The 26,215-nt window shown below is 52.1% G+C and overlaps 1 protein-coding gene across 4 annotated transcripts; it reads right to left on the bottom strand.

Annotated features, from left to right (window-relative positions):
- Positions 1-637: 637 nt before the first annotated feature.
- kat6b (K(lysine) acetyltransferase 6B) lies at positions 638-26,177 on the bottom strand. 4 transcript variants are annotated; one of them, XM_079757007.1, is made up of 17 exons: positions 26,026-26,177; positions 23,017-23,986; positions 16,082-16,190; positions 14,908-15,023; positions 14,601-14,682; positions 13,855-13,984; positions 12,678-13,723; positions 11,059-11,180; positions 10,592-10,704; positions 10,262-10,403; positions 9,913-10,074; positions 9,462-9,555; positions 7,321-7,552; positions 6,229-6,388; positions 5,381-5,701; positions 4,178-4,484; positions 638-4,044 (listed from the first exon to the last, which is right to left on the bottom strand). In XM_079757007.1, exons 2-17 carry the CDS (start codon positions 23,758-23,760, stop codon positions 755-757), a joined length of 7,170 nt encoding a protein of 2,389 aa, XP_079613133.1. In that variant the 5' UTR covers positions 23,761-23,986; positions 26,026-26,177; the 3' UTR covers positions 638-754. The 4 variants fall into 4 exon arrangements, with proteins under 4 accessions (XP_079613133.1, XP_079613134.1, XP_079613136.1 ...); XM_079757008.1 differs by lacking the exon at positions 26,026-26,177 and adding an exon at positions 24,607-24,784; XM_079757010.1 differs by lacking the exon at positions 26,026-26,177 and adding an exon at positions 24,390-24,587.
- Between the last annotated feature and the right edge of the window lie 38 nt (positions 26,178-26,215).

Here is a 26,215-nt window from a genome sequence, read left to right as displayed (position 1 = left end):
TTTTTTACATTAGCATTAACAAAATATAGTTTCATCTTCCCCCCCCCCCCCCCACACTCCCTCCCGCGAAGGGAGACCTAATAAAAGGCCATATATTTAAATGGTTTGCTATTTAGCACAACACTTGTACTGTACAGTACTACTCAATGCACTGTCACTAACAGAGACCGAAGCATGCTAGCTGTCACTTTACAAAATAAGTACAATAATTTAAATATACAAAGGCATGAGTATAGTACAAACTAATTGTCAGCACTGTTATACAGGTACACGGACTAGGTTCAGGCAGACACACCGACTCCACTCGTAGCAGGCACATTAAATGGCTTCACTGGAGGCTGCTACACAACTGCAAACACCACCTGGGAGACGGAGCTCCGCCTCTCCACCCAACCTGCTCTTAGAGAGACATCCGAGACACCGACACTAATTAAATAGATGTTTATCTTAATGTAAGGCTTCCCATCTGGAGGAACAAAGAAAAGAAACAAAACGAAAAAAGTATACGTATCGCTAAGAGATTTCTCTTCGATGAGACTTTTTGCATTCTTTCCAAGTGCTGCTGGTTTTTAAGTGATAGCAAAGAAAATAACTAAAAAAATTCAAACGACGACGACAACGACATCGAACCCTTTCCCTCCCCCCCCCGACCCCGCAGAAAAGTAGTAAAAATAAAAAAAGGCCCCGGTCTGTGTGTCTGAACGTCCCCAAACCGCCGTGCCGCCGCCATCGCCCGCCCCGGGGTCAGCGCGTGTTACCGCCGTCCGAACGGCCCTTTGAGCGTCTGCTTGGCCATGCCGGCGTTCATGTAGCCGTGGTGACCGGCGTGCGTGAACACCATGTTGCCGTGCGGCGGCGCCTGCATGGGCTGCTGCGCGTGGTACGTCTGTGTCCCCATCATGCCCATCTGCATGGAGTACTGGGACGACTGGTGGTTCATGTAGGCGTGGTTGCCGTGGTAGCCGCCGTTGATCATGGGCTGGCTGATGCCGTAGCCGTTCATGGCGTTCAGCGACGGCATGTTGATGGCGTTGACGTTGTAGGCGGGCGCCGGCATGATGTTGACGCTCATGTTGACGCGCGGCAAGGAGCCCAGCGCCCGCGACGGCGCCTGCATGGTGACCGACTGCGGCGTCCGCGTGTACATCTGCTGCGTCTGCGGCGGCTGCTGCTGCTGCGTCTGCTGCTGGGCGTGGGGGTGGTGGGGGTGTTGGTGGAGCTGGTGGTGGGGGTGGGACAGCGGTGCCGACTTGGCGCGCATGGCCAGGTGGCCCTTGGAGGCCATCTGCGTGTGGATGCGCTGCGAGGGCGGGATGGAGGAGGCGCCCATGCTGCGCTGCTGCTGCTGCTGCTGTTGCTGCTGCTGCTGCTGCTGCTGCTGCAGCATGCCCGACGCCGACGCCGCTGAGCCCAGGCTGGGGGGCGGGGTCATGGTGGCCTGCACCTGGGGGCTGCCGGGCACGCGGTGCTGCGAGTGCTGGGAGCTGAGCGAGGGGCTGTTGCCGTAGGAGCCGATGGCGTGGGAGGGCGCGTGGCTGAAGGGCAGCGGGTGCTCCATCAGCGTGTTGGTGAGCTGCTGCAGCCGTGCCAGGCTGGCGTTGCCCGACGGCTGGGCGTAGTGCCCGCCGCCGTACTCCCCCTGCTGGTTCATGCGCTCGTACAGGGCCAGGTTGGGCGCCCCTGACTCGGGGACGTCCGTGAGCTGCATGGGGGCGGCGAAGTTGGCGGGCACGCCGCCGCACTGTGCCATGCCCTGCGGCGGCGGCAGCGGCGGCTGCTGCCCGTGCGGGCCGTGCTGATTGTGCTGGGTGTGCTCGCCGTGCTGCTGCAGGTGGGGGTGGTTGTGGTGGTGGTGGTGGTGGTGGGGGTGCGCGAGCTGCTGCTGGTGGAGGTGGTGGTGGTGGTGGTGTTGTTGGTGCGCGTGCTGCTGCTGGTGGTGCAGGGGATTGTGTTGCGGGTGCTGGCCCAGCTGATTGTGCGGGCCGTGCTGATTGTGTTGGCTGAGCTGATTGTGCGCGGCGGCGGCGGCGGCGGCGGCGTGCCGGGCGTGCACGTGCTGCTGCGCTAGCTGCTGGGCCAGCTGCTGCTGCTGCTGCTGCTGCTGCTGCTGCTGCGCGCGCTGGCTGTGCTGGCTGTTGCTGGGCGGCCGCTCCACCGCCACCACGCAGCCCTGCGGGGACTTGACGTTGCAGTGCTGCGGCGAGCTCAGGGCGTTGGGCTGGATCATCTGGCCGGCCGCCGCCGCCGCCGCCGCCATTTGCTGGCTGACGGCGCAGCTGCTCTGCGACAGCCCGCTGGCCGGCATGCCCCCGTAGGAGCAGCTGTTCTGGGAGGGGCCCGCCCCGCAGATGCTGCCCCCCATGGCGGAGTCGTAGCTGCTGGGGTTGTCGTAGTTCTCCGTGGTGCTCTCGATGCTGCCCAGGTCGCTGAAGCCGCTGTCCACCACCTGCTGCGAGTGGTCCGACACCGACGGCACGTCCATCATGGGGCTGGTCTCCATGTTGTGCAGCGAGGGCACCGAGACGGCGCCGTGGTCGGGGCTGATCTGGGTGTAGCCGCTCTCCAGCAGGGACACGGCGGGGCTGCTGACGGAGCGCACCGACTGGCTGGGGTGCGAGGGCGCCGCGGACAGGGGGCTGCTGTGGTCCGACTGGGGGCACTCGTCCAGGGACGTCAGCTGGGGGCTGGGGGCCACGCGGCCGTAGGCCTGGATGCTGCGGCACGCCTCCCGGGTCTCGGCGCAGTCCTGGAACACGCCCTCCCGCTCAGACTCCCGGGTCAGCGACTGGACCGCCTGCGCCGTCTCAGAGTCCAACTCGGGGCAGGCGGGCGGGTCCGGTCCCGGCCGGGGCGTCTCCGGCGGCGGAGGGACGGGGAGAGGGTCGGGACACGCCGGGCTGGGCCCGGGGCTGCTCTCGCCCTCGGACTCTGACTCCTCGCCGCGGTCCGACTCCACCACCGCTGCGGCTTCGGGGCACGTCGCTACCGCGGCGTCCGCGAGCGACGCTGCGGCCACGGAATCTGCGGCGTTGGCCTCTACTGAAACAGGCGCCTCTCTCGCCGTCGCGCCCTGCGTGCTCTCCTCAGCGGCCACGGGCGGCGGCTCTTCGCTGTGCCGCGCCGGGGAAACCTGCTCCGTCTCCTCCGAGTCCCCTTTCGGTTCCGACGACACGGAAAGCGGCGTGCAGTCGGGTACTTCCTGTGCCAACGGTTCGATGCTCCCCGACTTGTCCTTCACGGTCTCCGAGCTCAAAATGTGACAGTCGTCCTCGTCGTCTGCGTCCACATCCTCGACGCGTGTCCGGTGCTCCTCCTCCACTTCCTCTTCTTCTTCCTCCTCCTCCTCCCCCTCCTCCTCCTCCTCTTCCTCCTCCTCCTCCTCCTCCTCCTCCTCCTGGTCGTCATGTCTACTGAGGCTGGTCCGCTCCGCAGGGGAGCTGGGGTCCAGGTCTCTGGGGGCGGGGGAGTCCGGCTCTCGCTCGCTGTCCTGCAGGTGGTCCTCGGCCGGCACGGGGAGGGGGGATGGGGGGGCGGCGCCCGTAGACAGGGCCTCCGGCGACCGGGCGGGGGAACAGGCTGGGGAGGGCGCGGGGGAGGCCGCGGGGGACACCTCCCGCGAGGAGAGGGTCTTGTGCGAAGCGCCGCAGTCGTCGTCTCCGTCTCCCTCGTCGTCGACGCCGGCGGGGCTGCCGGGGAGGCTGTCCGCCGGACTCTGGGGCTCGGACGAGAACCTCCTCCGCCGCCTCCTCCGGCTCCTGGGGGGCGGGGCGGGGCTGCCGGCGCTCCTGCTGGGCCTGCGGCTCTCCTCGGCGAAGGGGAGGAGCAGGAGGTGGTGCTGCAACGCCTTGGGCTCCTCGGCCGGCGGGGGGTGCGGCTCGCCCTCCAGCGGCGTCTCGGGTGGGGTGTAGAGGTTGAGCTTGAAGCCCGTCTTGCGCTCGTTCTTCAGCCGCCACTTGGGGGGTCCCCTCTTGACGCCCTTGGGCCAGCCCTTCTTGCGCTTCGCCGGTCGCAGCCGGTTGGCGCGCGCCGAAAGCGAGTCGGAGCCTAGCAGGTGGGAGACAGAATACCGCCACGTTAACCCTGACGCCAAACACACACACACACACGCACAAAATAGCGGGCGCCAAAACAATAACATGGGTGGTAGAAATGGGGCCGGTCGCCACAATGGAAATACCTTCATTCCAGCACTCGCGCTTTTCTTTGTGCAGATTCTTCTCGAGTCTCGGCCGGCCTCTGTGGCGTTTCACCGGCATTACGGGCCTTGTTTCCTCCTCCTCCTCTTCCTCCTCTTCGTCATCCTCCTCTTCCTCTTCCTCCTCGCCCCCCCTGCCCGTGCGCTCCAGGAGGGGCATGGGCCGCTCGTCCTCAGAGTAGTCGAAGGGCTCCTTCAGCACCTCGGTGGTCTCCGAGATGGTTTCCGTGGTGACGCTGCTGTTTATCCGTCTCCTCTTCCGCCCCCTCTTCCTCACCTCCATGCTCCTCTGTAATGCACAACACACAGAGCAAGCCAGGAGATGAGATGCGGGGTACGGAACAGAATCACCCCCTTGTGCTTTAATCGCACGATTGATGGGAGAAACGAGTCAACAGCATTAGTTGAAGGAACAGTCAACGGCTTGAATGTGCAAAAAAAAAAACAAGATTTGAAGCTAGATGTTTCTCCAGTTTTCCCACAGATATTGGACCGCTGGGCTGGAAAACCACAAATGAGACAAGGCAAAATAACCTACAACCACAAGCCATAATACCCCCCCCCCCCCCCTTCACATTCTCCTAGCTTCCTAGGGGCAGTGAGTCAGCCGTGAATACTCCACCATTATTCCCCTAAGAACGAACCACAAACACAAAGTAAACCTGTAAAAGCACCACTGGAGGCACTACATAAACATCCATTATTTAACAGCTGGTGCAATTCATTAGTGAACTCCACCCTCTGATTGGCCAAGGCGTGCGGTCGATTGCTGACGCCGTTCCGGCAACAGGGGGCAGTGTTCTGGAGACACGCACGGGAGCTGCAGTCACCAGCACCACAGCAGAGGGCAGTAGCCTAACCATGCCCAATGACAACGCCATCCATTACCTACAGCTGGTGGGAGTGGGATAACCAACCCCTGAATATTCATCCAGCGCCTTCCGTCCCCGAACCTGTCCCCCCACTCATGATGGGGGGGGGGGAAATGTGTGATGATAGAAGGCCAACGTGGCGCCTCTCCCCATCCCTCTGGGAGAACCACGGCGACAGCCCCGCACCGGAGACAGCTGACAAACCACATTGACTCATCCTTCCTCCTGTCCCTCCCCCCGCTAAGGTGGGTAAACACAGCCTGCGCCGCATCAGTTAGCCTTACGCATCACAGGAACAGACAGATGAAGTCACCTTTCTCTTGGCCGCCAGCATGGCGTGAGCCTTCGTCAGGACGGGCGGCGAGCCATCCGAGGACTCATCGTCTTCGTCCTCGTCCTCGTCGCGATCGTTCTCGTCTTCGTCGTCCTCCTCGTCGTCCTCGCTGCCGTACTCGGGCTCGTGGCGCCGGAGGCGGGGCCGGCTCCAGGGCGCGGGGGGCCGGCGCTCGTAGGTCCGAACGGGCACCTTGCAGTGGACCTTGGCGGGCGGGGCCGGGCGGGCGCCGTGGGCCAGCGCCCGGCTCTCCCGCTCCTCCTTCTCCCAGCAGCTGGACTGCTCCCCGAGACGCTCCGCCTGGGAAGAGGGGGGGGGGCGGGGCAAAACGCAAGGGGCATGAGGGCGGCGGGAGAGACTAACACACACACACGCGCACACGCCGACTCGCATACCAGCTGCTACAGTGTCGGAGCAGGTGGGGGCTAACGGGAGGTCGAGGTCGGCATTGACGTCCCGAAAAACGGATCTTCACCGGTTGCCCTCCTGCTAATAAGACGGGCTTCCTGATTGGATGTTTGCGCGAGGGAGAGCCAACATCGGGGTTTTTTCTGTCCCTGTTAAGCAACCGTGGTAGGATCGCATTTCATGGAATATTTAGTGCCATTAATTATGTAGTGAACTGATTTAGGCCAATTTTACACAACATTAAATACCAGCTGACGGTCGGCAGGCTCTGCCCATTAATCGCCCTGCTCCTTGAACTCACCCCCAACATGCTAATCAAAAGGGACACGTGCACACACACACACTAAAGGCAACAATCCACTATTCAGTTGAGTATCGGGGGGGGGGGGATTTGCTGTCGGTTTCGCCACGCGACTCACATCCATCTCGGCTTCCCTCTCCTCCTCTGACAGCGCGGCGTTGTGGGCGGAGACCGGCGTCCACCGCAGTGCCTCGGGGTCCACCTGGTTGAGCCGGGGGTGGGACCTCATCTTGTCCACGTGCCTCTGGATCAGGCGCTCCCTCCTGACCAGCACGATCCTGTTGGGGCGTGGGGGGGTGTTAACAATCGACATGAGTATCTCATACACGAGCCGCACGGCCGCTTACGACACTATTTAGTCATCCCGAAGACGCCGTCATCCAAAGTGATCCTCATCAGATCCAAGTCATGGGCCTTAGTCACCCAGCGGCCATTTTGGTCCTAAACGCTAGCTGGGACGTTAAAGATGAAATATTATACCAGCGTGTGAGTGCGATTAGCCGTTACAAGCCGTTTGGAAAATCGGCCTCTTCTGACATCACAAGTTGCCGTGTCCACTAAGATGTGTGCTGGATAGATCAGTCTACCAGCCTACCCAGTGGACTGCAACAAACGTTGCTCATCGTTGGACTTGTGATGTCAGAAGAGGCATTATCAAAACTTCATGTAATGGCTAAACACACTCACACCTGGTAATATGTAATTACCAGGTGTATAATATGTGACATAATATGTCACCTTTAAGCGCCGGGATGGCACCAAGATGGCCGCTGGGTGAACTAGTCCAATGAAAGAGAAGGTAGTGGGTCAGGACATCCTGTTCGAGCTGGCTCAATCCCCACAGATACGCCGTGCATAGTGGATTTGAACCATTCCAGCTAACGTCTCTTCGCCCGACTACATCCTCATATTCACAGATCGTTTGGTTTTTAACCAACGATTACATTTTTTTTTACACACACTTCCCGGGGACAGAAGGTGTGCCTTGTCCTCACTGGGGGGGTGGGGGGGGGTCTACACAGCTTGACTTACTTCTGTCAATATTCGGCGCAATTAATGGATGTGCCGGGTAAAAATACCCGCTGGCCTGGATAAGTCACACGGAGCTGGGAAATGGCAGCGCGGCCGCGGCCCAGAAGGAACGAGGAAGAGGAGGAGGGAGGAAGAGGAGGGTGAGGAGAGGACGCGGGGGGGGGGGGGGGACACTGACCTGCCGTCCTGTCTGTCGACCATGCGGAGCTGCTGGAGGGTGGCGGCGACGTCGTGAGGACACATCCCCGTGGCGCGGCTCATGGCCCGCACGCTGACGCGGCGGCAGGGCTGCGCGTGGAGGTACTCCAGCACCACGCTCTTCCAGTACGCCAGGTAGGACAGCCGACCCAGATCGGACAGCGGCTTCTCCGGGGAGCCCGCCTGCCCCTCCTGCCGGGTGAGGAGGTAACCTGGAATGGGGGGGAGGAGAGAGGGCTTTGAGTCCAACAAGGTAGGCGAGGGCAGGGGGTGAGCTCGGGTTGAGACGAGGCTCCCCTCTCGCGACGCATGACGTCCATATTGGGGCCACGCTGAGTGACGTGAAATGGGGGCTAGGATTGCAGTTTTGAGGGTAATGGTAAATAGAGTGCATTTAAATAGCCCTTTTTATCCAAAGCACTTTACAATATCGCCTGACATTCACCCATTCATGCAACCATTCACACACCAACGGCGGAGTCAACCATGCAAGGCAGTTAGGGTGAGGCGTCTGGCTCAGGGACACCTTCACACCCAGGGATCGAACTAGCAACCTTGCGGTTACCAGCCAACCCGCTCTACCTCCTGAGCTACCGCCGCCAAGGCAGGCGGGACAGCGTCGGGGCTGAACAGAAGCTAAGGGAACGCATTTCGAGCTCCTTCCACCCTTTTGTCGCGTGGGCACACTCATCATTGGCAAGGAAGACGAAAGGCGATTAAAAGACGGCGAAGGGAGAGAGGGGAGGGAGGCAATAAGGAGAAGCAGACGAGGGAACATAAAGAGAGGAAAAACGGGCGAAAAAGCAGCTGGATGTCAACGCGCACAAGAGGCTGCACTTAAGCGGCGTAATGAACAGGGGCGAGCGAAAAGTACTACAAGGTATTGTGTGTAATTAGTTTTACAGCAGTCCTGTCAAGGGTCATACATTATTAGCAGCAGGAAATTAATTAAGGCGTTTTAATGTGCGCCCACTACCAGGAAGCACGTGACCCGACCCAGAACACATGATATTTCAGCAATCGTGACAATATTCATTAGGCTGTTGGAGGAGGAGGAGGAGGAGGAAGGAGCCAACGATAACAGACATAAAAAAGGAATGAATGAACTTGAATGAACCAATTGCAACAAAAAAAAAGCATTTTCCTTTTGTCATTTCACGAGTAAATTACAATTAATAAACAACAAAAAGAGCTGCTGGTAATCCTGGGGGTTAACGCATTAAAAAGAGAGGCAGAGACCCTTTTTCTTCAGCGTGTGTAACCAATATCTCTTCGCCGTCTCTCTGGGCTACCTGAGGCAGTGTGCATGTGTGTGTCTCCCTGAGAAAACCAGTCTAACAGACAAATCTTAATCTAAACAACTTCCAGCTCCGGTGTTACATTTTCCAATAAAGCCCTCTAAGAGCTCAGAAACTCAGCTGTGTTCAATCTCCCTTAATCCCTGTCTTTGTTATCAGCACACTCTCAATATCACAGTCTCTCTCTGGCTCTCTCTCTCCCACAAAGTGAACAGGAAATCAAATGCTCCATTACCACTCGCCCGCCCCTCGCTCTCGCCCACTTTTCACTCTCTTCAACACACACACACACACTCGGCAAAGAGGAAAACCCTTGAACCAATAAAAGTCCTCTGTTGACAAAACTGGTGAAATCCACTGGCTGAAAAAAACGTGTTCGCGCTCACACACACAAAACACACCCACACGCAGACGCACACTTGTTTTTGCATTGGCAGGTCATCATGATGTTGACGCTCCTTGTATTACATTTAGCGGGAAAGACGGAAGCATCTCAACACCTCATCAGAATTCAGGGGAATGTGAGCCGGGACTTGAGGGCCATACTTAAGATGGCTGATGCTCATCATACTTTAAAACACACACACACACACACTAAATAAAAGGTTCTTGTTAGTGACACCTGAATGCATAAGTGCTACACAGGCAGTCTCTTGATTGGCCAATCCAAATAAAAAGCACCTTGCCCCAGGAAATATCTCCATGGTAAAGATCAAGTGCGGGGTGGTGGTGGTGGTGGTGGGGGGTGGTGTGTGTTGGGGGAGATAAAGGCGCTGTGTGTGGTGGTGTGTGTGCGCCGTGTTATATGCATTAAAGAACTTACTGAAATCGATAAGGAACCGTCCAAATCCTTGCCTTTGGTACTGAGGCATGATCATTATGCAAGAGACGTTGTACTTCTGCTGGCAAAGCTTTTCCTGAGGGAAGGGGAAACAGATCAAGTATGTCAGAGCTCTGCTGAAGCTGGCAATTTACTGCACCTGCCATTGTCCTTGTCTGAGACACGCGCACGCCGTGCGCTCGTTCACACACACACACACAAAACGACACGTAGACACACACACGTAGTGATAAGCTTTCGTATAAAAAAAAAAAAACTGGGAGAAAACCATTAAATTAACATTGCAGAGTTTGTGATATTGATTTCGTGCTCGGCAGGGGATACTCGATATGTTTCGTGATCAAAAATAAATCCACACACACACACACACACACACACACACGCACGCACGTATATACACACGCAATGCACCCGCAATTCCACAAGGTCTTACCTTGGAGAAGTAGCCCACCAGGTGACAGCCTTTGTTGTCGTTCTGGGTGAGGATGTAGAAGAGGAAGGGCTCCACATCATAGTACAGAGTCTTGTGGTCCAGGAAAAGCTTGGCCAGCAGGCAGAGGTTTTGGCAGAAGAGTTTGCTGACATTTCCATCCACCTAAACAGAATGAGGGGATCAGACAGACAGCAATGAAAAGCTAAGCGAGCAGACATTGTTCAAACAGTTGTATTTCCGCCCCCTCCCACCCCACTCCCCGAATCCACTTGGTTGGGATTTCGCACACAGCATACAGTTCATTGGCAGGAAGGTGTTGGTGGGAGGTGCTAGGGTGGGGGGGGCTGACCTCAAACACCGAGAGGTCATCTTTCCTGTAGATCTCATTGGCTGGCGGGTGGAACCAGCCACACTTCTTTGCGTGTCTCAGGAGAATGTTCTTGCTTCTCATGTACTTCAGACAGAACTCGCACAGATAAAGCTTTTGCAGTCTGTGTGGTGGGAGGGGGAGGGAGGGAACAAGAAAGAACACTCAGTTCTGCTATGTGATCAGGGGAATTACTGTACGGCCTACAACTTTATTCATTAACACTGAAGAAGATTAACACTGAAGAACAACATTAAGAAACATAAACGGATGGTGAGGCTGGTGGGAGGTTTGAGGAGCAGCAAGGAATACCTGGAATACTCAGGAGGGTACGGTGAGGAGTACCAGGTTTGAATCTCGTACTTCCCGAACTCGATGACGGAAGGGTAGCGCGGCAAGTCGGAGCTCACCATCGACCCCGTTCTCTGAAAATGAGAGGAATAAATACACAAATATGTGAGTCTAGGGGTTCCCAGCATTTCTGGGCCTGTAACCCCAAATTTTAGGTCTGAACAAAATCTTCCCTATCCGTTCCCCCTTCCTTTCTTGCACACACATCGTTTAACCCAAGCATCATCAGCCCATGAACGTTAGTCACGTTCCAGTGAACTTCGCACCACTGCCATACAGAAGTTTGCTTATGGCAAATTAAACATCTGTAACTTATAAGTCAGCATCCCCAACGACCCCATTATCCGACCGGCGGACCCAAAACGGGGTCGCGACCCACAGGTTTGGAAACACTGTGTCAAAACTCCAAACATCCATGCTCAGCTCACCTGCGTCGACAGGTCCAGCACGCGCGTGAACACCTCCACGTCTTCGTCCGTGACGTGCTCACGCGACATAGCCACCACGCTGGGCTGTGCCTCGGCCTTCACCTCCCGCTGGTCCTGGAAGCCTGCCCAGAGAGACAGCAAGGCCCGTTAAGCGTGCGCGCGCACACACACACAAACACACACACACACACACACACACACACACACACACAGAGATACACGCACGCACACTCTTCAGACACCGCATCAGCAGGGACTGCTTTGATGTAGCCGCGGCTGAATAATGCGTTAAATGCATTCTGTGCTAATGTGCTTACGCTGTGAGTCTTATCACCGGGGCCCCCAGTACGGAGGGGCCCCGTCTCCGAGGAGTCTTGATAATGTATCGTCCTCGCATGTTTATGTGAAGATCCGTAATGTAATGAAGTGAGACTAAATCACTTTAATTGCGTAACCGCTTTTCGTGTGCTTAGTCATCCACCTAGACAGTTTCCCGTGAATTAAGAAGCAGATGCGATGGGGGGAGGGGGGAGCCGGTGTCGACGCGAGGAAGCAACCAATGTCGGGGGGGGGGGGGGGCGAGAGCAAAGCAAGTGGTGATAGTTTTTGTTTTAACGAAATGCACCAAACAGCAGGAAATAAGCAACACAAAAAGAGAATCATTATTATGGAGTGGTGGGCGAAGGAGGAGGAGGAGGAAGAGGAGAGATGGCGTCGTTAATGTCTTCATGGAAATGTGCCTGCTTTGGTTACACGGCCGAGAGGTCCTTGGGCGCCCTTATTGTTTCAGATAGCCGGGCCGACCAATAAACCGCCAGCGCTTTTTATTTCTTTGTGTCTTTGCGTGTGTGTATGTGTTTGTGTATGAGGAGTGAATCTCCGCCCCTGAAGACAAGTCCAGTGAAAGGTTCATTGGCTCTGTGGCTGTAATCATCATGTCAGCCGAGGCCGGCCGGGTGGTTGACTCACCGGATCGTGAGCCTCTAATGACTGCCGGGGGGGGAGGACTGATGGTGGTGGTGTCGGTGGTGGGGATGATGGTGGTGGAGACAGTATGTGTGAGGGATGGAATGGCAGGGGGAGTGAGTCAAAGCGATGCGGCTACACAGTGACTACTACCACGAGGCAGTGGTCAGCGCCGGAGCTACTGCATAGTGTGTGCGTGTGTGTGTGTGTGCGTGTGTGCGTGTGTGTGTGTGCGTGTGTAGGGGGGGTCAAGGACGGAGCAGGGAGCAGCATGAGGGACAGTTAGTGGACCATGCACGATGACGCAGGCCGACGGCCAGGAGGATGGAAGCCGCGTCACAGAAATAGGTTCCCCGCAGCCCAGTCAAACGCAACCAGACTGGGTTAAGACCTCAATGAGTTCAGTAGCAGCAGCAGTAGTGGTAGAAGTGGTAGTTGTAGGTGGCGTAGGATTAGTGAAAAAGAACTGCCAAACAGAGCTTTGCTCCCGAAGCGGAGGAACAGCTCTGAAGGTCTGAGCAACAGAAAAAAGAAGAAAGAAAAAAAAAAGAGGCTACAAAAATTACATGGAAAATAAATCAGATTAAAATATTGCAATGGTGTAGGCGGGGGGGGGGGGGGGGAGCTGGGTCCGAGGCTGGAGCCTTGCTTACCATGGTCGTGCTCTGGCTTAACTCTTCCGTCTGTCAAGTCTCCCTTCCCTGGCGAGGGCGCTGCCTTCAGGGGACTCACCCTATACCTCAGCCTGCCTAGTGTCCTGTGCTTCTTAAGGAAGGGGTTGCGTTTGAAATGACTGACCAGCTTAAAGGGCCGTCCCCGGGGCCGGCCGGGCCCCGGGGACGAGGAGTGGGACAGTAGTCTGCCCTTGCCAAACTCCTTCATCCCCAGGCGCTGGGGACAAGTTTTGGGGCCGCGCGCGGACAACTCCGGCTTACGGTGGTTGCGTTTGGGCGGCGCGTAGCACGCCAGTCCCTTTTTCCGCGACTGTCCCTGAGTGGTGAATATGTGCGAGAGTCCGTCGAAGAGTCCCTTAAGTTGGTGGCTATGGCAGAGGCTGCTGAGGGACGGGACGCTAGACTGGCTGGACGAGCTCTGCGGGGAGCTGGCCAGGGTGGAGTTGCTGGACACCTGGGAGGGGGGGCTAAGTCCGGGCAGGGTCGGGGGCGGGGGAGAAAGTGCGCAAGGGGAAGGGGGGAGCGTGTGACCGGCGGCGTCGTCTGCGTCGCCGTCGAAGGCGATCGACTGCTGCGGTTCGGGGGGGCTCGGGGGGCTGGGCGGACCCTCGTCCTCGGCACTCTGCGGCCGGGGGGGCGAGCCCGTCGCCAGGGGGCGGGACCGGCGGCCGACGGGGGAGGGGGTAAAGAATCTCGACAGCCCGTCGATAAGCCCTTTGGTTTTCTTGTTTACGGCGAGCGCGGCCGGGTTGGTGGAGGTGGGCGTGAGGGGGGGAGAGGTGGTGGTGGTGGTGGTGGTGGTGGTGGTGGGGGGAGGAGGAGGGGTGGGGGTGGGGGTGGAGGTGGTGAATTGGGGGGCGTCGCCCGCCCAACGGGGATCTGCGACAGCGAGTGTGCCTCTGCCGTCCGTGGCAGATGCAGCATGACCGGATGAGGGTGTGGAACAGAGGCTAATCTTTTGACCCCTACCAGGCGTCCCCCTTCCTCCGAGTGCTATCGTAGAGCCGTCGCCACTGGGGACACACCTGGAGTGGAGGCAGAGCACAGACACCACTCACTCACCGGGGTAACATGTGTCATTCAACGGAAATATACTGATCATACTGCCGTTGATCTTACAATAAAATGACGAGGACACAACTGCACTCATGCTTACATTCTCTGTTTGAGCTTATTTCTAGGCCTTCCGATTGGCCTTGCATATCGTCGTTTTATTTCGTCAACTTTCCTCTGCAGCAATTGCTTCCCGTTTTCCTTGGGCCGGCAGAGTTGGCAAATCCAGGTTCCTGGAGGGCATCCAAACACAGACAGAGAGAGCGAGAGAGAGAGAGAGAGAGAGAGAGAAAGAGAGAGAGCATCTCTTAGGGTGGGGTTCATCAATTCAGAGGACATACATTCATCTGAAACACTTGCTTTTATACCATCAGTTGGCGGGAATCAAGCCCAAACACCAGCAGGACAATCAATTACTCAGCACAAAGGGGAAAACCCATAAGAAAAACACTGGGTCGATTCATAGTCCGCCCGGATACACTGTCTCAGCTTGTTTCCAGCGCAGCGATGTGAATTGTACGAATCGCCTGCCAAATGTCCTACTAGGTGCACAATCATTACAAGGCTAGCTGGAGGGCCTGCACTGTAATACGGAGATAGCAACATCCCCTGGGATGCGGGAATAATTTGATATGCATGCAAAGCTTCTAATAAGGCACTGCTTCCTAGCTGTGTGCTATATGACAGACCAGAAGGGGACTTCTATTAAGAAGGGAATGCTTTGAATTGACAGGAGAGAGTGAGAGAGAGTAAGAGACAGAGAGAGAGCGAGACAGAGAAAGAGAGAGAGACGGAGACAGACAGAGAGGTGGGGAAACCACCAGGCACCAGGCTGTGCAAACACTTTACCTTTTGGCATTGTTGAAAGCGGCGGGTTGCAGCATTCCATATGAAAGCCCCGATCACACGAATCGCAGAACAGCATCTCATCCTGTAAGGGGAGCAAGGAGGCGTGTGTTATGGGGATGTCCCCGTGGCAGACACACACAACACCCTGTCAGCCGGGGCGTTGGGGAGGGAAGGAAATAAACCAATTGTGCCACCGGAGAGCCTTTACAAATCCGAGGGAGTACCGACAAATCCTGAGGGATACACAGACAGAAAGGGGGGGGGGGATCTACCTCAGACAAGCAGGGGTTGTGGATGTAGTACTTACAGCGTTCTTCCCCTGGTCTTGACAAGTGCTGCAGGCTTTGCATTCGATACACTGCCATCGTAATCTCTTCACATGCGCGGTTAACTCGGGGGAGAACTTCAGACATGACGGGTGCCCTGTAGAGGTAATTAAAAAGACATGTGAGCGTTGGCTTTTTGTGGGGCTCTCGAACAGTGGTGTCACAGGAGCCGACGAGACGCCTTCCCCGGCCCCCCTCGCTACGTTCACATGGGAGGGCTTCGGCTGGGAACGCCACGGTTCATCCACAGCCATTATGCTTTATTGCGCCCAATCCTTTCTTTTCCGTCTCCCTTTTCTTGCCTCCATATTTTTTTCTTCTCTCTTTTTTTTTTAAACCACACACGTGGCGTCTAAAAACAGTATCAAACATCTGAGCGGCTAATTACAGATAATTTGATCTTAATGAGGCAGAAACCGTCGCGCCACTCGTTCTAATGGAAGCAATCCATGAAAGTCATGTAAAAGCATGCCTTGGCCCTCTCCGGGCTGCCGCGGCTGGTTGTAAAACAGCTGTTTTACAGTGAGCACACAATTTGTGTACACTATAAGCGGTTAATGAAAACCACCTCCGTGTACTTAGTCAAATTTGAGCTATAAAAATGTCACCGGGAGAACAATTCCTTACGGCATTTAAAATAATTGTTCAAACACAAAGTGACTCCTTCGGCGAGGTAATTTTATGGAGGAGGGCCTCGCAATTTTGTCTGCCACAAAAGGAGCGGCGAGGGGGACAAAACGGTGGCAAACAGCGGCGGCAAACGGCTGATCTTTGATCCACTCGGGCTGGCGTGCGTCACGCCGAGCCGGTGCGATCTGAGTAGAGCCGAGATGACTTCGCTTATTTCAAACCATAATGGCCACTTAGAGGGCATTTGCCCTTCTTTTGCCCATTACGGCTCGCACTCGGTTCGGATCTGCCTCGCGCACACTCACTCCCGTTTCCACGGTGCTCCTCATAACAAGACGCTCTCGGTGATGTGGACTCCATCCACAAGTACTCTGGCATTTGTCCGATCTTATAATCCGTTAAAAACCCATATTTTGGAGTGGAGCTGCTTCGATACTGGACGGCGGAGCCGTGCTCTAGGGACGACGGAGGGCTTCTCTGTGTCGTCTCGTTGAATACAGCCAAAGCTGGAGGCCCCAAACTTACCACTGCTGCCACAGTCGGCGCAGGACAGCAGCTCCTCGGGTTGCTTGTCCCGGTTTGACTCCCGTGTCCCCAGACAGAAGCTGCATATGGGTATGGGGTCCACTCGGAGCTGGGTAGGGGGAACACAAACAAACAGAATTGTTTAACATAGGGAAATCAGATTCCGGGACTGCTGGCAGGTGTCAAGGCTAGGAGTGTGTGTTTGTTTTGCGGGCTGCTTTCTTTTTTGTCATCTTGTCAGTGAACCATGGGGCATGCTGGTCGTCTGCTTGGGCATGCCGGTAGTCGAGGCTTGAGAGGCGTTAAGACAAAGTTGTTTCTAGGATTTGAATGGAACAGACCCTAGCGGCAGGCTGGCCCTGCGAACAGGCTCGGAGAATATTAACGAGAGTGAAGTGAACTCTCCCTGATTCGTGTTCTCTCAGCCTGGGTCTGAATCATTAACCAGTCTCATCCAAACAGAGGTAGCGGTTTACGACAGACTCTACCGTCTGTTTCATCTACTACATCTCAACGCCGCGATCCCACAGTTTAAGGGCTTTAAAGATATCCCACTTCAAAATGTAGAGTAAAGCTTGCACGACCAGGATTAACCAACACTGTCGATATGTTAATACATCAACAAGAAACGGGGAAATATTGACATTAATAATAAAACATGCACTTGCATGTTTCTGCACAGACCCTCAGTGCTGCGAATGTGAAAACTTCTCAGATCACACAATCAAAGTCAATCAGAGAGCAGAGCGCCAAGGTGAACTCGGCCAAAATATGAACCCGATGGTTTGAGGGATATCTGCTTTGATTGCACCCTAGTCCGACTCAGTCATGATTAAAAAACCAAAACCACCGCCCTCCATTCCACAGATCTTTACGAGGACGCATTCAAAGCGCTCTGCACCGCCACACGGTGTTGCCAACACAACACTTGAAGCAGAGCGGCGCTGCACACACTGGCCCACTGGAGGGGCAGCCAAACAGCAAGCACAGCTGAGGAGGAGGAGGTTCATAAAAAAACACTCACGAGCTGGGGCCATAAACAAGGCCCCTCAACATCATCCCAGACCTCATCAATTGACAGGGGGTCTATGGGACCCCCCCCCCACCCCAAACCACTGGGGAATCCCATCATTAGTGCTCATTCCTGTGATGCAGAGCACGATTCCAACCGACCCCATGCCTCCCCCCCCCCCCCCCCCCCCCCAACACAAAACCCCAACCTGCGTCTCTGACCTCCACCTGACCTGGTGGAGGTCAGAGCACCTGCAGGTGCTCTATCACTGCGCTTCTCCGTTCCCCCCGTCAGGCACGGGACAAGGTCATCCATTCAACCGCTGCTGACAGTATCCCAGTGGAACCCACAGGGGAAGATCCACCACCACCACCATCGACCCCAACCCAGTAGAGATCCAGCTGGAGCGTGTCGTACCCCCCCACCCCCCCTCATGGTCATAGCACAGTTATGATTGATATGGGGAAGCGGAAGCCGTTTACAGCATTGTCGGTGATTAGGCTATCTGTGGAGCCGCTGTATAAATACCGGGAGAACGCGCGCTTGCATTAGTAGCTCATTAATGCTCACACAAGACGTGAATATAAACATGGCCGGTGATAAAACTGCTAGGCTAGGCCCCGCAGCGATGGGTGGCCCGCGACTGTATGGAAAACGACCGAAATATCAGGAGGGATGGAAAAAGTTCTAAAAAAATATTTGTGCTTTGTCAAGCAGAAAGGGGTCAATAAACGGAAACTAAATGAAAACGCAACCGAAACTAAACCGGCCCCCTAAAGATGACGTTTGACTCTTTCTAGTTTCTCTCTGAGTTGGGAGCTACAGGCGAACAACAGGGTTTGTTATTTGATCTCAAGTCGGGCCACTTGGTCAGTATGACACGCAAAATAGATCCGAAACCGAATGCAAACTCAAAGAAAGACCAGCATTCAAATTTCCTTAACACTCGCAGCCGATGCTGCGGTTGGATACAAGGCCTTACTGTTGTGCAAACAGTATGACAAATAGAGCCAGCCAGCCAGGGAAGAACAAGGGATGGGAGAGGGGAGATGGCCGCCAGATCTTGGGCAAAGGGGCTCTAGATAAGCTCCTTTGTTGACCCAAGTAAGTGCGTGACTCGGGAAGAAATTGTTGGCACTAGATACACATTATAGTTCATGAACTGTGTATCATATACAGTGGGTACATGAATGTTATTTATGTATTTATAGATGTATATATATTGGCCTAGGTTTTCTTCTCAGAAACAAGTTTGACAACACAACAAGGAAAAGACTTTAACTGAGCCCACGGTGCACTTGTACGAGAACATCTTTGGAAAAACAGCAAAACAAGTCCATCCGCTTCCCCTCAAAACAAATTGATTTGTTTCTGGCTGCTACAGTGTACAGAATCCAGAATAGAAGGATAATATCAATAGTACTATTAAGGAGGCAGAAGCACTGCCCACATGCAGCATTAACAAGCTGCACCAACAGCTACTATGTGTACGTTTACTTTGATGAAACAAAGATTGATGGGAAACTGTAGCTGAGCCTATAATGAAAACAACAACAAGTCTAACCCAGAACCCAAAGGAGGACTCTAATGGAATGAATATTTTTCAGTATGGGGAGTCAAACAAACGGGAATGTCCTCAGAAACCGAGACAAACACAAAACAAACAGCTTGAAGAGTTGTTACTGATTAACTTTGGTTTTTCAAATTGAGTACATTACAGGAAATTACACTGCTTCAAGAGCTAGCTGTCTTGAGTTAGGGCTGGGGGTGGAGTCCTATTAGAACAGTGCTCACACAGAGAGAGAGAGAGAGATCGCTGAGAGAGAGAGAGCTGGGTGAGAGAGAGAGAAAGTGAGAGAAAGAGAGACAGAGAGAGAGAGAGAGAGAGAGAGAGAGAGACACAGAGAGAGAGAGAGAGAGACAGAGAGAGAGAAAGAGACAGAGAAAGAGACAGAGAAAGAGAGAGAGAGAGAGCTCAAGTGGTTGCATAACACAGGCAGGAAGAAAAAAAATCCCATTCCTTGCCTTTGTTCCTGCCAGTCTCTTCAGAATCAAAATATTCTCCTAAGCAAGACTGTTCTTTTTCCCCTAAAGTACCTCTCTCACTCCCTCTCACACACACACACACACACACACACACACACACACACACACACACACAGAAATGGCTCACAATTTGGGAGAATGCAAGTACAACTGGATGGGTATGTCAGTCAAAATGCACCAAATGGGCCCTCTTATTTTGCTCTGCAAGGACTCTTCAGAAGGACGGTTTCTCTTTAGAGCGTACAGTCTCAAAGTCTTGCCCAGACCACAAAGTCACAGTTGTGGCTTGAGTATCAAGCTGTCATTTCCTGATTATTCACTGTGAAAGTGGTGGGCAGGACAGCAATCTCTCCGGTGACTGACATTATACACCATTTGATACGCCGAGCCTAATCTATCAAACCACACTTGAATTCAATAGGCCTCTAGATGTGATCTGCATGGGATTTGGATTCACAAGTAAATCTCCATGCCCCTTTCCCATGGCATGGACCAAACCGATTCGGGCGAAAAAAGAAAAAGAAAAAAAAAACATTCCGTTACTCAATGACATCTTTAAAATGTCAAGCCCCGTTAAAAGAATCTGCCGTCACTAGTGAGAACGTGTTCGTCTCCCAGTGTGCGTTACCGCGGCTGAGTGCCAACTGAAACGCAAAACCTTCTCGGATGGCAACGTCAGCAGGAAACAAAGCAGTCTCCAAAAGTTCTGCTCTCGGCCGGCTCCATGATCACAAAGGTCACCGTGTCGCCAATAAAAAGGAAATGAATAAAAAAAGGGTTGGCCACCACAGGGAACGACACCAAAACACTGGTAAACACTGGTTATGCAGCAGTGCCTGATTGGACCAGGTTAAGGTTAGGGTCAGTAGGTCAACTGCTCCGGTACTGACCTGGAGAGAGGTTGCTCTCCCTGAGGTGTGATTTTAGTTTTTGGTTTCCCTTTAATACTATAAGCCTAGTTTCCTACCCTTCAATACTATAAGCCTAGTTTCCACTCTTTAATACTATAAGCCTAGTTTCCACTCTTTAATACTATAACTTATAGTATTAAAGAGTGGAAACTAGGCTTATAGTATTGAAGAGTGGGAAACTAGGCTTATAGTCTATAAGCCTAGTTTCCCACTCTTTAATACTATAAGCCTAGTTTCCTACTCTTCAATACTATAAGCCTAGTTTCCTACTCTTCAATTCTATAAGCCTAGTTTCCTACTCTTCAATACTAAAAGCCTAGTTTCCTACCCTTCAATACTATAAGCCTAGTTTCCACTCTTTAATACTATAAGCCTAGTTTCCTACTCTTCAATACTATAAGCCTAGTTTCCTACTCTTCAATACTATAAGCCTAGTTTCCTACCCTTCAATACCGTAAGCCTAGTTTCCGTCTTTTCAATACTATAAGCCTAGTTTCCTACTCAATACTATAACCTTAGTTTCCTACCCTTCAATACTTAAGCCTAGTTTCCCACTCTTCAATAGTATTAGCCTAGTTTCCTACTCTTCAATACTATAAGTCTAGTTTCCTACTCTTCAATACTTACACATAGTTTTATACCCTTCAATACTATAACCTTAGCATCCTGCTCTTCAATAATATCAGCCCAGTTCCATAGCATTAAATACTATATCCTTAGCTTCCTGCTCTTCAATATCAGCCCAGTTCCATAGAATTCAATAATATAACCTTACCTTCCTGCTCTTCAATAATATCAGCCCAGTTCCATAGCATTCAATAATTTCATCAGTTTACGACTGTTCAATGCCAAACATTGTTTCCTACTCTTCAATACTTAAGCCTAGCTCCCTTATCTTCAATGATACCAGCCAAGTTCCCTACTCTTGAATACTAAAAGTAGGGTTTCCTACTCTTCAATATTACAATGGCGTTTTCCCACTGTACTATACTGGCCCAGCTTTACACGGTTCGACTGTACGGCAGCCAAGCGCGGTCAGGATTTGCATTTCCATTGCAACAAGGCTTCCCGCTTGAAGGTATGTTTTAAGCTGATGACGCGCCTGTTTTGAATCGATGACACCACAACAAACACACACTTGTATTGCCCATTTTATATATTTGGGTTGTTTCAGACGGATGGCAACACACATAATGACATCTGAATGGCGAATTCAGTTTGACGTTCAATATTCCCCCTCTGTTGCTCCCTGATCTCAATAGCTCAACATCTAGATCAGCGATCAAATAGGATGAAATATTGTAAATATCTTTAGACCAAGACTAACCTGAAAAAATCCATCATATTTAAACAAGCTATTTTGTTTTGCAAGAGAATATCGTCAAACTAACATCAGCAGGGCGTGCTTCTCTTAAACCTTCAATGCCCTCTTTAATTATGCTTATATAGTTATAGGAAAGAATGAATAATAAAGTATCAAGCTGTAGAGAACCTTGCCATACACTGCGTGAGTGGATATGCGTTTATTGTATTTTTAATAGGTCTATAGTACTATTATTTAAGAGTCAGTTTCTCGCTCCGAACAGCACCCTGGGGTGCAGCCCACTTGGGGGTGGGTCAAGCTAACTTTGGCCCAACCTCAGACGGTCCATCTTGGGCGTGACTGTGTGTTTAAACTGGTAGTGGAAACGCAAATCAGCACGGTATGGTACAGCCAAAAGGGCCCATGAAAAAAGCAATCAACTTAGCTTCCTTCTCTTCCATACTATAAGCCTAATTTCTTGCTCTTCAGTGATATCAGCCTAGTTCCCAAATTCACAACACTAACAGGCCCGTTTCCTATTCTTCAATATGATAAGCTTAGTTTCCTACCCTTCACTACTACCAGCCTAGTTCCCTACAATTCAGTACTGCCTAGATTTTTCCCCCAGTCTTAAACTGATATAGTCTGAAGGAACCTAGTTTACTCCTCTACAATCCTAGTTTCCTACACAAAAATACTGTTTAGATTCCTACAATACTATTAGCCTAATTTCCAACTCTTTGATTCCATCAGCATAGTTACCCATTATCATCAATGTAAGCCAAGGTTCTTGCTCTTTAATTCAGTTACATTATCTTTAATATTGCCTAGTTACCTAGGCTTCAATATTACAAGCCTAGTTAGCCAACTCTTGGCTAACTCTCTTAACTCTTCAATAGAGTTTCATACTCTTCGATACTGGCTAATTTCCGACTTCAATAATAAGCCGTTTCCTACTATTTATACTATAGGCCTAGTTTCCTACTCTTCATAACTGCATTGTTCATTTATTTCCAATATTGAGAAGTTTTCTACTTTTCAATATAGTGCATAGTTTCCTACTCTTCAACCTTAGCCTAGTTTCAGACTCTCCGCTAATAAAGCCTTTCTTACTCAATACTAAGCCTAGTTTCCTAATCTTTAATACTTTCCCTGGTTTACTACTCTTCTATACTATAAGCAAAGTTTCCTACACTTCAATAATCAGACTAGTTTCCTGCTTTTCAAATCTATCAGCCTAGTTTAATACTCTTCAATACTATCAGTTTCAGCCTAGTTTTCTACTGCTCAATATCAGCCTTGTTTCCTACTCCTCATTAATCAGCCTAGTTTCCTACTTCTCAATACCGATAGCCTAGTTCCCTACTCTTCTACACCACAAGTCTAGTCTCCTACACTTTACTGTCTTGCCTGTGAAAAATCGCCAGATTCATCAGGCCTCGTTTCCTTCTACCGCTCTATGAATCATATTCAAATGGCCCTGGGCTCCCAGGATAGACTCATTGTTATATCACCCAGACTTAAATGATTATTCAGTCCCACTGCCAAAGCTTTACTATGATTGAGATTAAAAAGCGGCAGAGAACAGAGTGAAGACGATGTGTATAATGGCGTGGCGGCGGCGGAGGAGGAGGCGGTGGCGTTGGGCCAAGGCTGGCCTCACCTTGTCTCTCTCGTGCGGCAGCAGCGTCACCGACGGCGACACCACCAACGGAGAGCCGCCCGCCAACCTCAGGCCCCGGGCCTCGGCGTTCCCGAGGGTGAGCTTGTAGCGTGGGCCGTTCTTCAGCAAACGGCCGTTGTTGACCGACTTCTTGGCCGCCAGCCGCAACCGCTGCTGGAAGGCAGGGTTGTCGGCGACCGGCGCCAGGTCATCCTGGTTCCTCAGGTACCTCTCGATGCTCTTCAGCGAGGAGCCGTGGGTATCATCCAAGCCCTCGATTGCCCTCCTAATCACTTTATTCCAATCGACGTGCCGCAGGTCACTAGAATTCCATATAGATCCTTTGGGCTCCAGCGGGGGCGGAGGCGGAGATGGGGTCGGAGGGTCTTCGGGCGGCTGGGGAGCGGTACGCCCGGGAGGGCAGGGAGGGGCGGTACGCCCGGGGGGGCAGGGAGGAGCGGTACGCCCCGGGGGGCAGGGAGGAGCGGTACGCCCCGGGGGGCAGGGAGGAGCGGGGGGGCCAGGGTCCTTGTACGACGCGCTCCCCTTGTTGGTGACTTTGAGGATGGAGCCATCCTGCACGCTTAATTCCAACTGCTCGAGCACGGTGCGCTTGTCCAGGCCGTGCGACGTGGCCAACGCATGGCAGATCCTCTCCTCCGAGGGCCTCTGCTTCTGCCTCTTTATCTTCTGTATCGCCTCCAGAATCCACTCCGTGTACAGAGGGTTCGCGAGTTTCACCATGGTTGAGTGATTAGAATCGCCAAGAGGCGAGCCATAAAGATCCCCCTTTTCTGCTGCAAAACATTTGATACATCCACATGTTCCAAACCCGGGATCAGCTGCTTAGGTTCCACCACCGTGACATTCCAGGTATCTCACGTTGAACTTGACAAAGAGGTGGCTCGTGTAAATTCCACAACGGTTACCATACATCACCTGGGGCTTGATTGTTATTCCAGACGTAGATCTAGAAAGATAAAACATACAATTACGTTAGACAGCCTTTTTGTAACACATGATATATGATATGACACATGATGTCAACAAGGCTACAGTTCAACTGTTAACAGTTTAACCTTTTTTTTTTATGGTTATTTTGTTATAATTTGCACTCCACATAAGGACTATGGCCATTTGTAAACTTGATATAAAAGGAGACTAGTCCAGTGGGATTCAATACTTCGGGTGTGGAGTAAAACATGAGAACCACATGAGTCAAAACAAACGCAAGAAATAACAGTGGTTTTATCCATAGTTTGAAACCATAATACACACCCAAAAAAATCTGACCTCCATTTTAAATCAATTTTATGGATAATACTGTAGGCGACACTTGGTGTATAAAACAGCGACGACAAGACACGCAATACCTGCACTAAAAGTATCCGACTTGGCTTCCACTTCATAATCACTGCCATCCATTCGCCACACGCAACTACACCATAACCGCGAGAAATACAAAAACAAACCAGCGAGACTCAACCAGTGACAAAGTTGAGTTGTTACTAGAAAGCACGCCACTTTGACAGCTTCACATCAAGGTAAGGACCAGTGGACCAGCCTCGGGTCTTAATGACAGCTGCGTACCATCAACGTTGGCTTTTGACAGCTGCCGACTGATGTTTATGGTGCGTCTGCGAACCATTATCCGGACTCCGGCGCGACGCGAACAACGACACAAATATACACGCAACGAACCCTGAGCGGTGGCCGCTGAGCGGAGCGGATCATGATAATGTGGCCCGTGTTACTGATGTCACCTAAACAGTCGCCATTTTGTTACAATGTTGTAGTTTACATGAATCCGACATGACGCTGATTACAATCCAATGGAGTGTCATTAAACCTTACCTACACTAATGTGCCCTCCCTAGCAACTTCAATATTGGCTGTGAGGACGAGATCCGATTTCTGGTTTGATAAAGCACATGTCAATCTTTATGTATGAGCTCACGCTAAATGGCACGGCACTGGCTGAGTGATCTGTCACTTTACTCGCTTGACCCGCCTCTTAAGGTGCCTGGTGTAATAAAGTGATATATTACACCGCGATCACTTATGCTATTTGATTATCACATGTCTGACATAAAACGGGCTTTTGTAGAGTGGGTTTATGAGTCGGATTAGACCGAAGTGGGAAACATAATAATTACAATGTCACGTAAAATGAATGTCATTGCAGAGCGCATAAGACCAGACCACCTTTACTTAGATTCTTCCTTGAAACAGTTGGCTACACTTGAAAGTGATTTGGATCATTTTAGACTTTAATTGGCTGTTTGTTAAATCCAGCATTTGTTTGCATAAAACCTGCAAAGGGCTTAAGCATTGATTTAAAGAGGCATGCCTTCTCGATGCTTAGTCGTGGTATTTAGATGGCTGCAGGCGAAAATGTGCGCAAAGCGATCGCCTGTCGTTTAGCTCCTCCGACAGCTCAGACATCCTCCCCGTTGAATATGTTCGCCTACAACGCTATTCGGTCAATATTTGACATTGAAACTACACATTCCCCCATCACAATAAACGCTCGATAAAACCACCGAGTCTCTGTCCTGAAAATGGTGTCCCTGTGCGCTTAACGGCTGGAGAGAGGAGATGAAAAAAAACATTTTCACATCGCGAGTAGAACAGGCAGAATAAAGCCACACAACCTTCAAATGACTAACTATCAAACATCACCGATGGCCCGAAAAATAACGAGCGATAGGAGAAAATATGCGCTGCAAGTTCCTCAAGTATTTCAAGAGTAAGATCCTTCATCGCTGCACCTCAATTATGTCTCGCTAGTTTCTTGCTCCCATTTCTCTATCGCTCCGTTTTCATTTTTCCACACATTACAAAATATACAACCGAGCCGACTTGGGTTTCGCTAGATGGTCCACTAGATAAACACCCGCTGCGGGCGAAGAGGCAACAACAAATTACGCAAGTTTTATGCAAGGATGATCATATAACTAGTGTGGAAAAAAGGCAAGAGGCTGCCCGTAAATATTTGCTTGTAGTTACCTCTTTAAGTTTTCCCTCTGCTACTCCTCTTCATTAGTATGATGATTGAAACGTCGATGGATAAACACACCGCCACATATCCATTTGATTCTGTTGCACTTGATTTGTAATCGAACGCTAAAAGCCCGCGCCGAGACAGAGAGGGACCTGATAACAACTAATTGAAAGGTTAATCTACATAGCAGCCTGT

This window comes from Pollachius pollachius (assembly GCF_949987615.1).
Source record: "Pollachius pollachius genome assembly, chromosome: 19".
Taxonomy (NCBI): domain Eukaryota; kingdom Metazoa; phylum Chordata; class Actinopteri; order Gadiformes; family Gadidae; genus Pollachius; species Pollachius pollachius.
The sequence above is the reverse complement of the archived record's forward strand: the minus strand, read 5'-3'. Positions and strand labels throughout refer to the sequence as shown.

Excerpts from the sequence above, each read along its gene's own strand:
- kat6b (XM_079757007.1), bottom strand. The coding sequence starts at position 23,760 with ATGGTGAAACTCGCGAACCCTCTGTACACGGAGTGGATTCTGGAGGCG. Across the intron at positions 6,389-7,320 it reads GTCGACAGACAGGACGGCAG|GATCGTGCTGGTCAGGAGGG; the intron begins GTCAGTGTCCCC and ends ACGCCCCAACAG. Across the intron at positions 5,702-6,228 it reads AGAGGGAAGCCGAGATGGAT|GCGGAGCGTCTCGGGGAGCA; the intron begins GTGAGTCGCGTG and ends CCCTCTTCCCAG.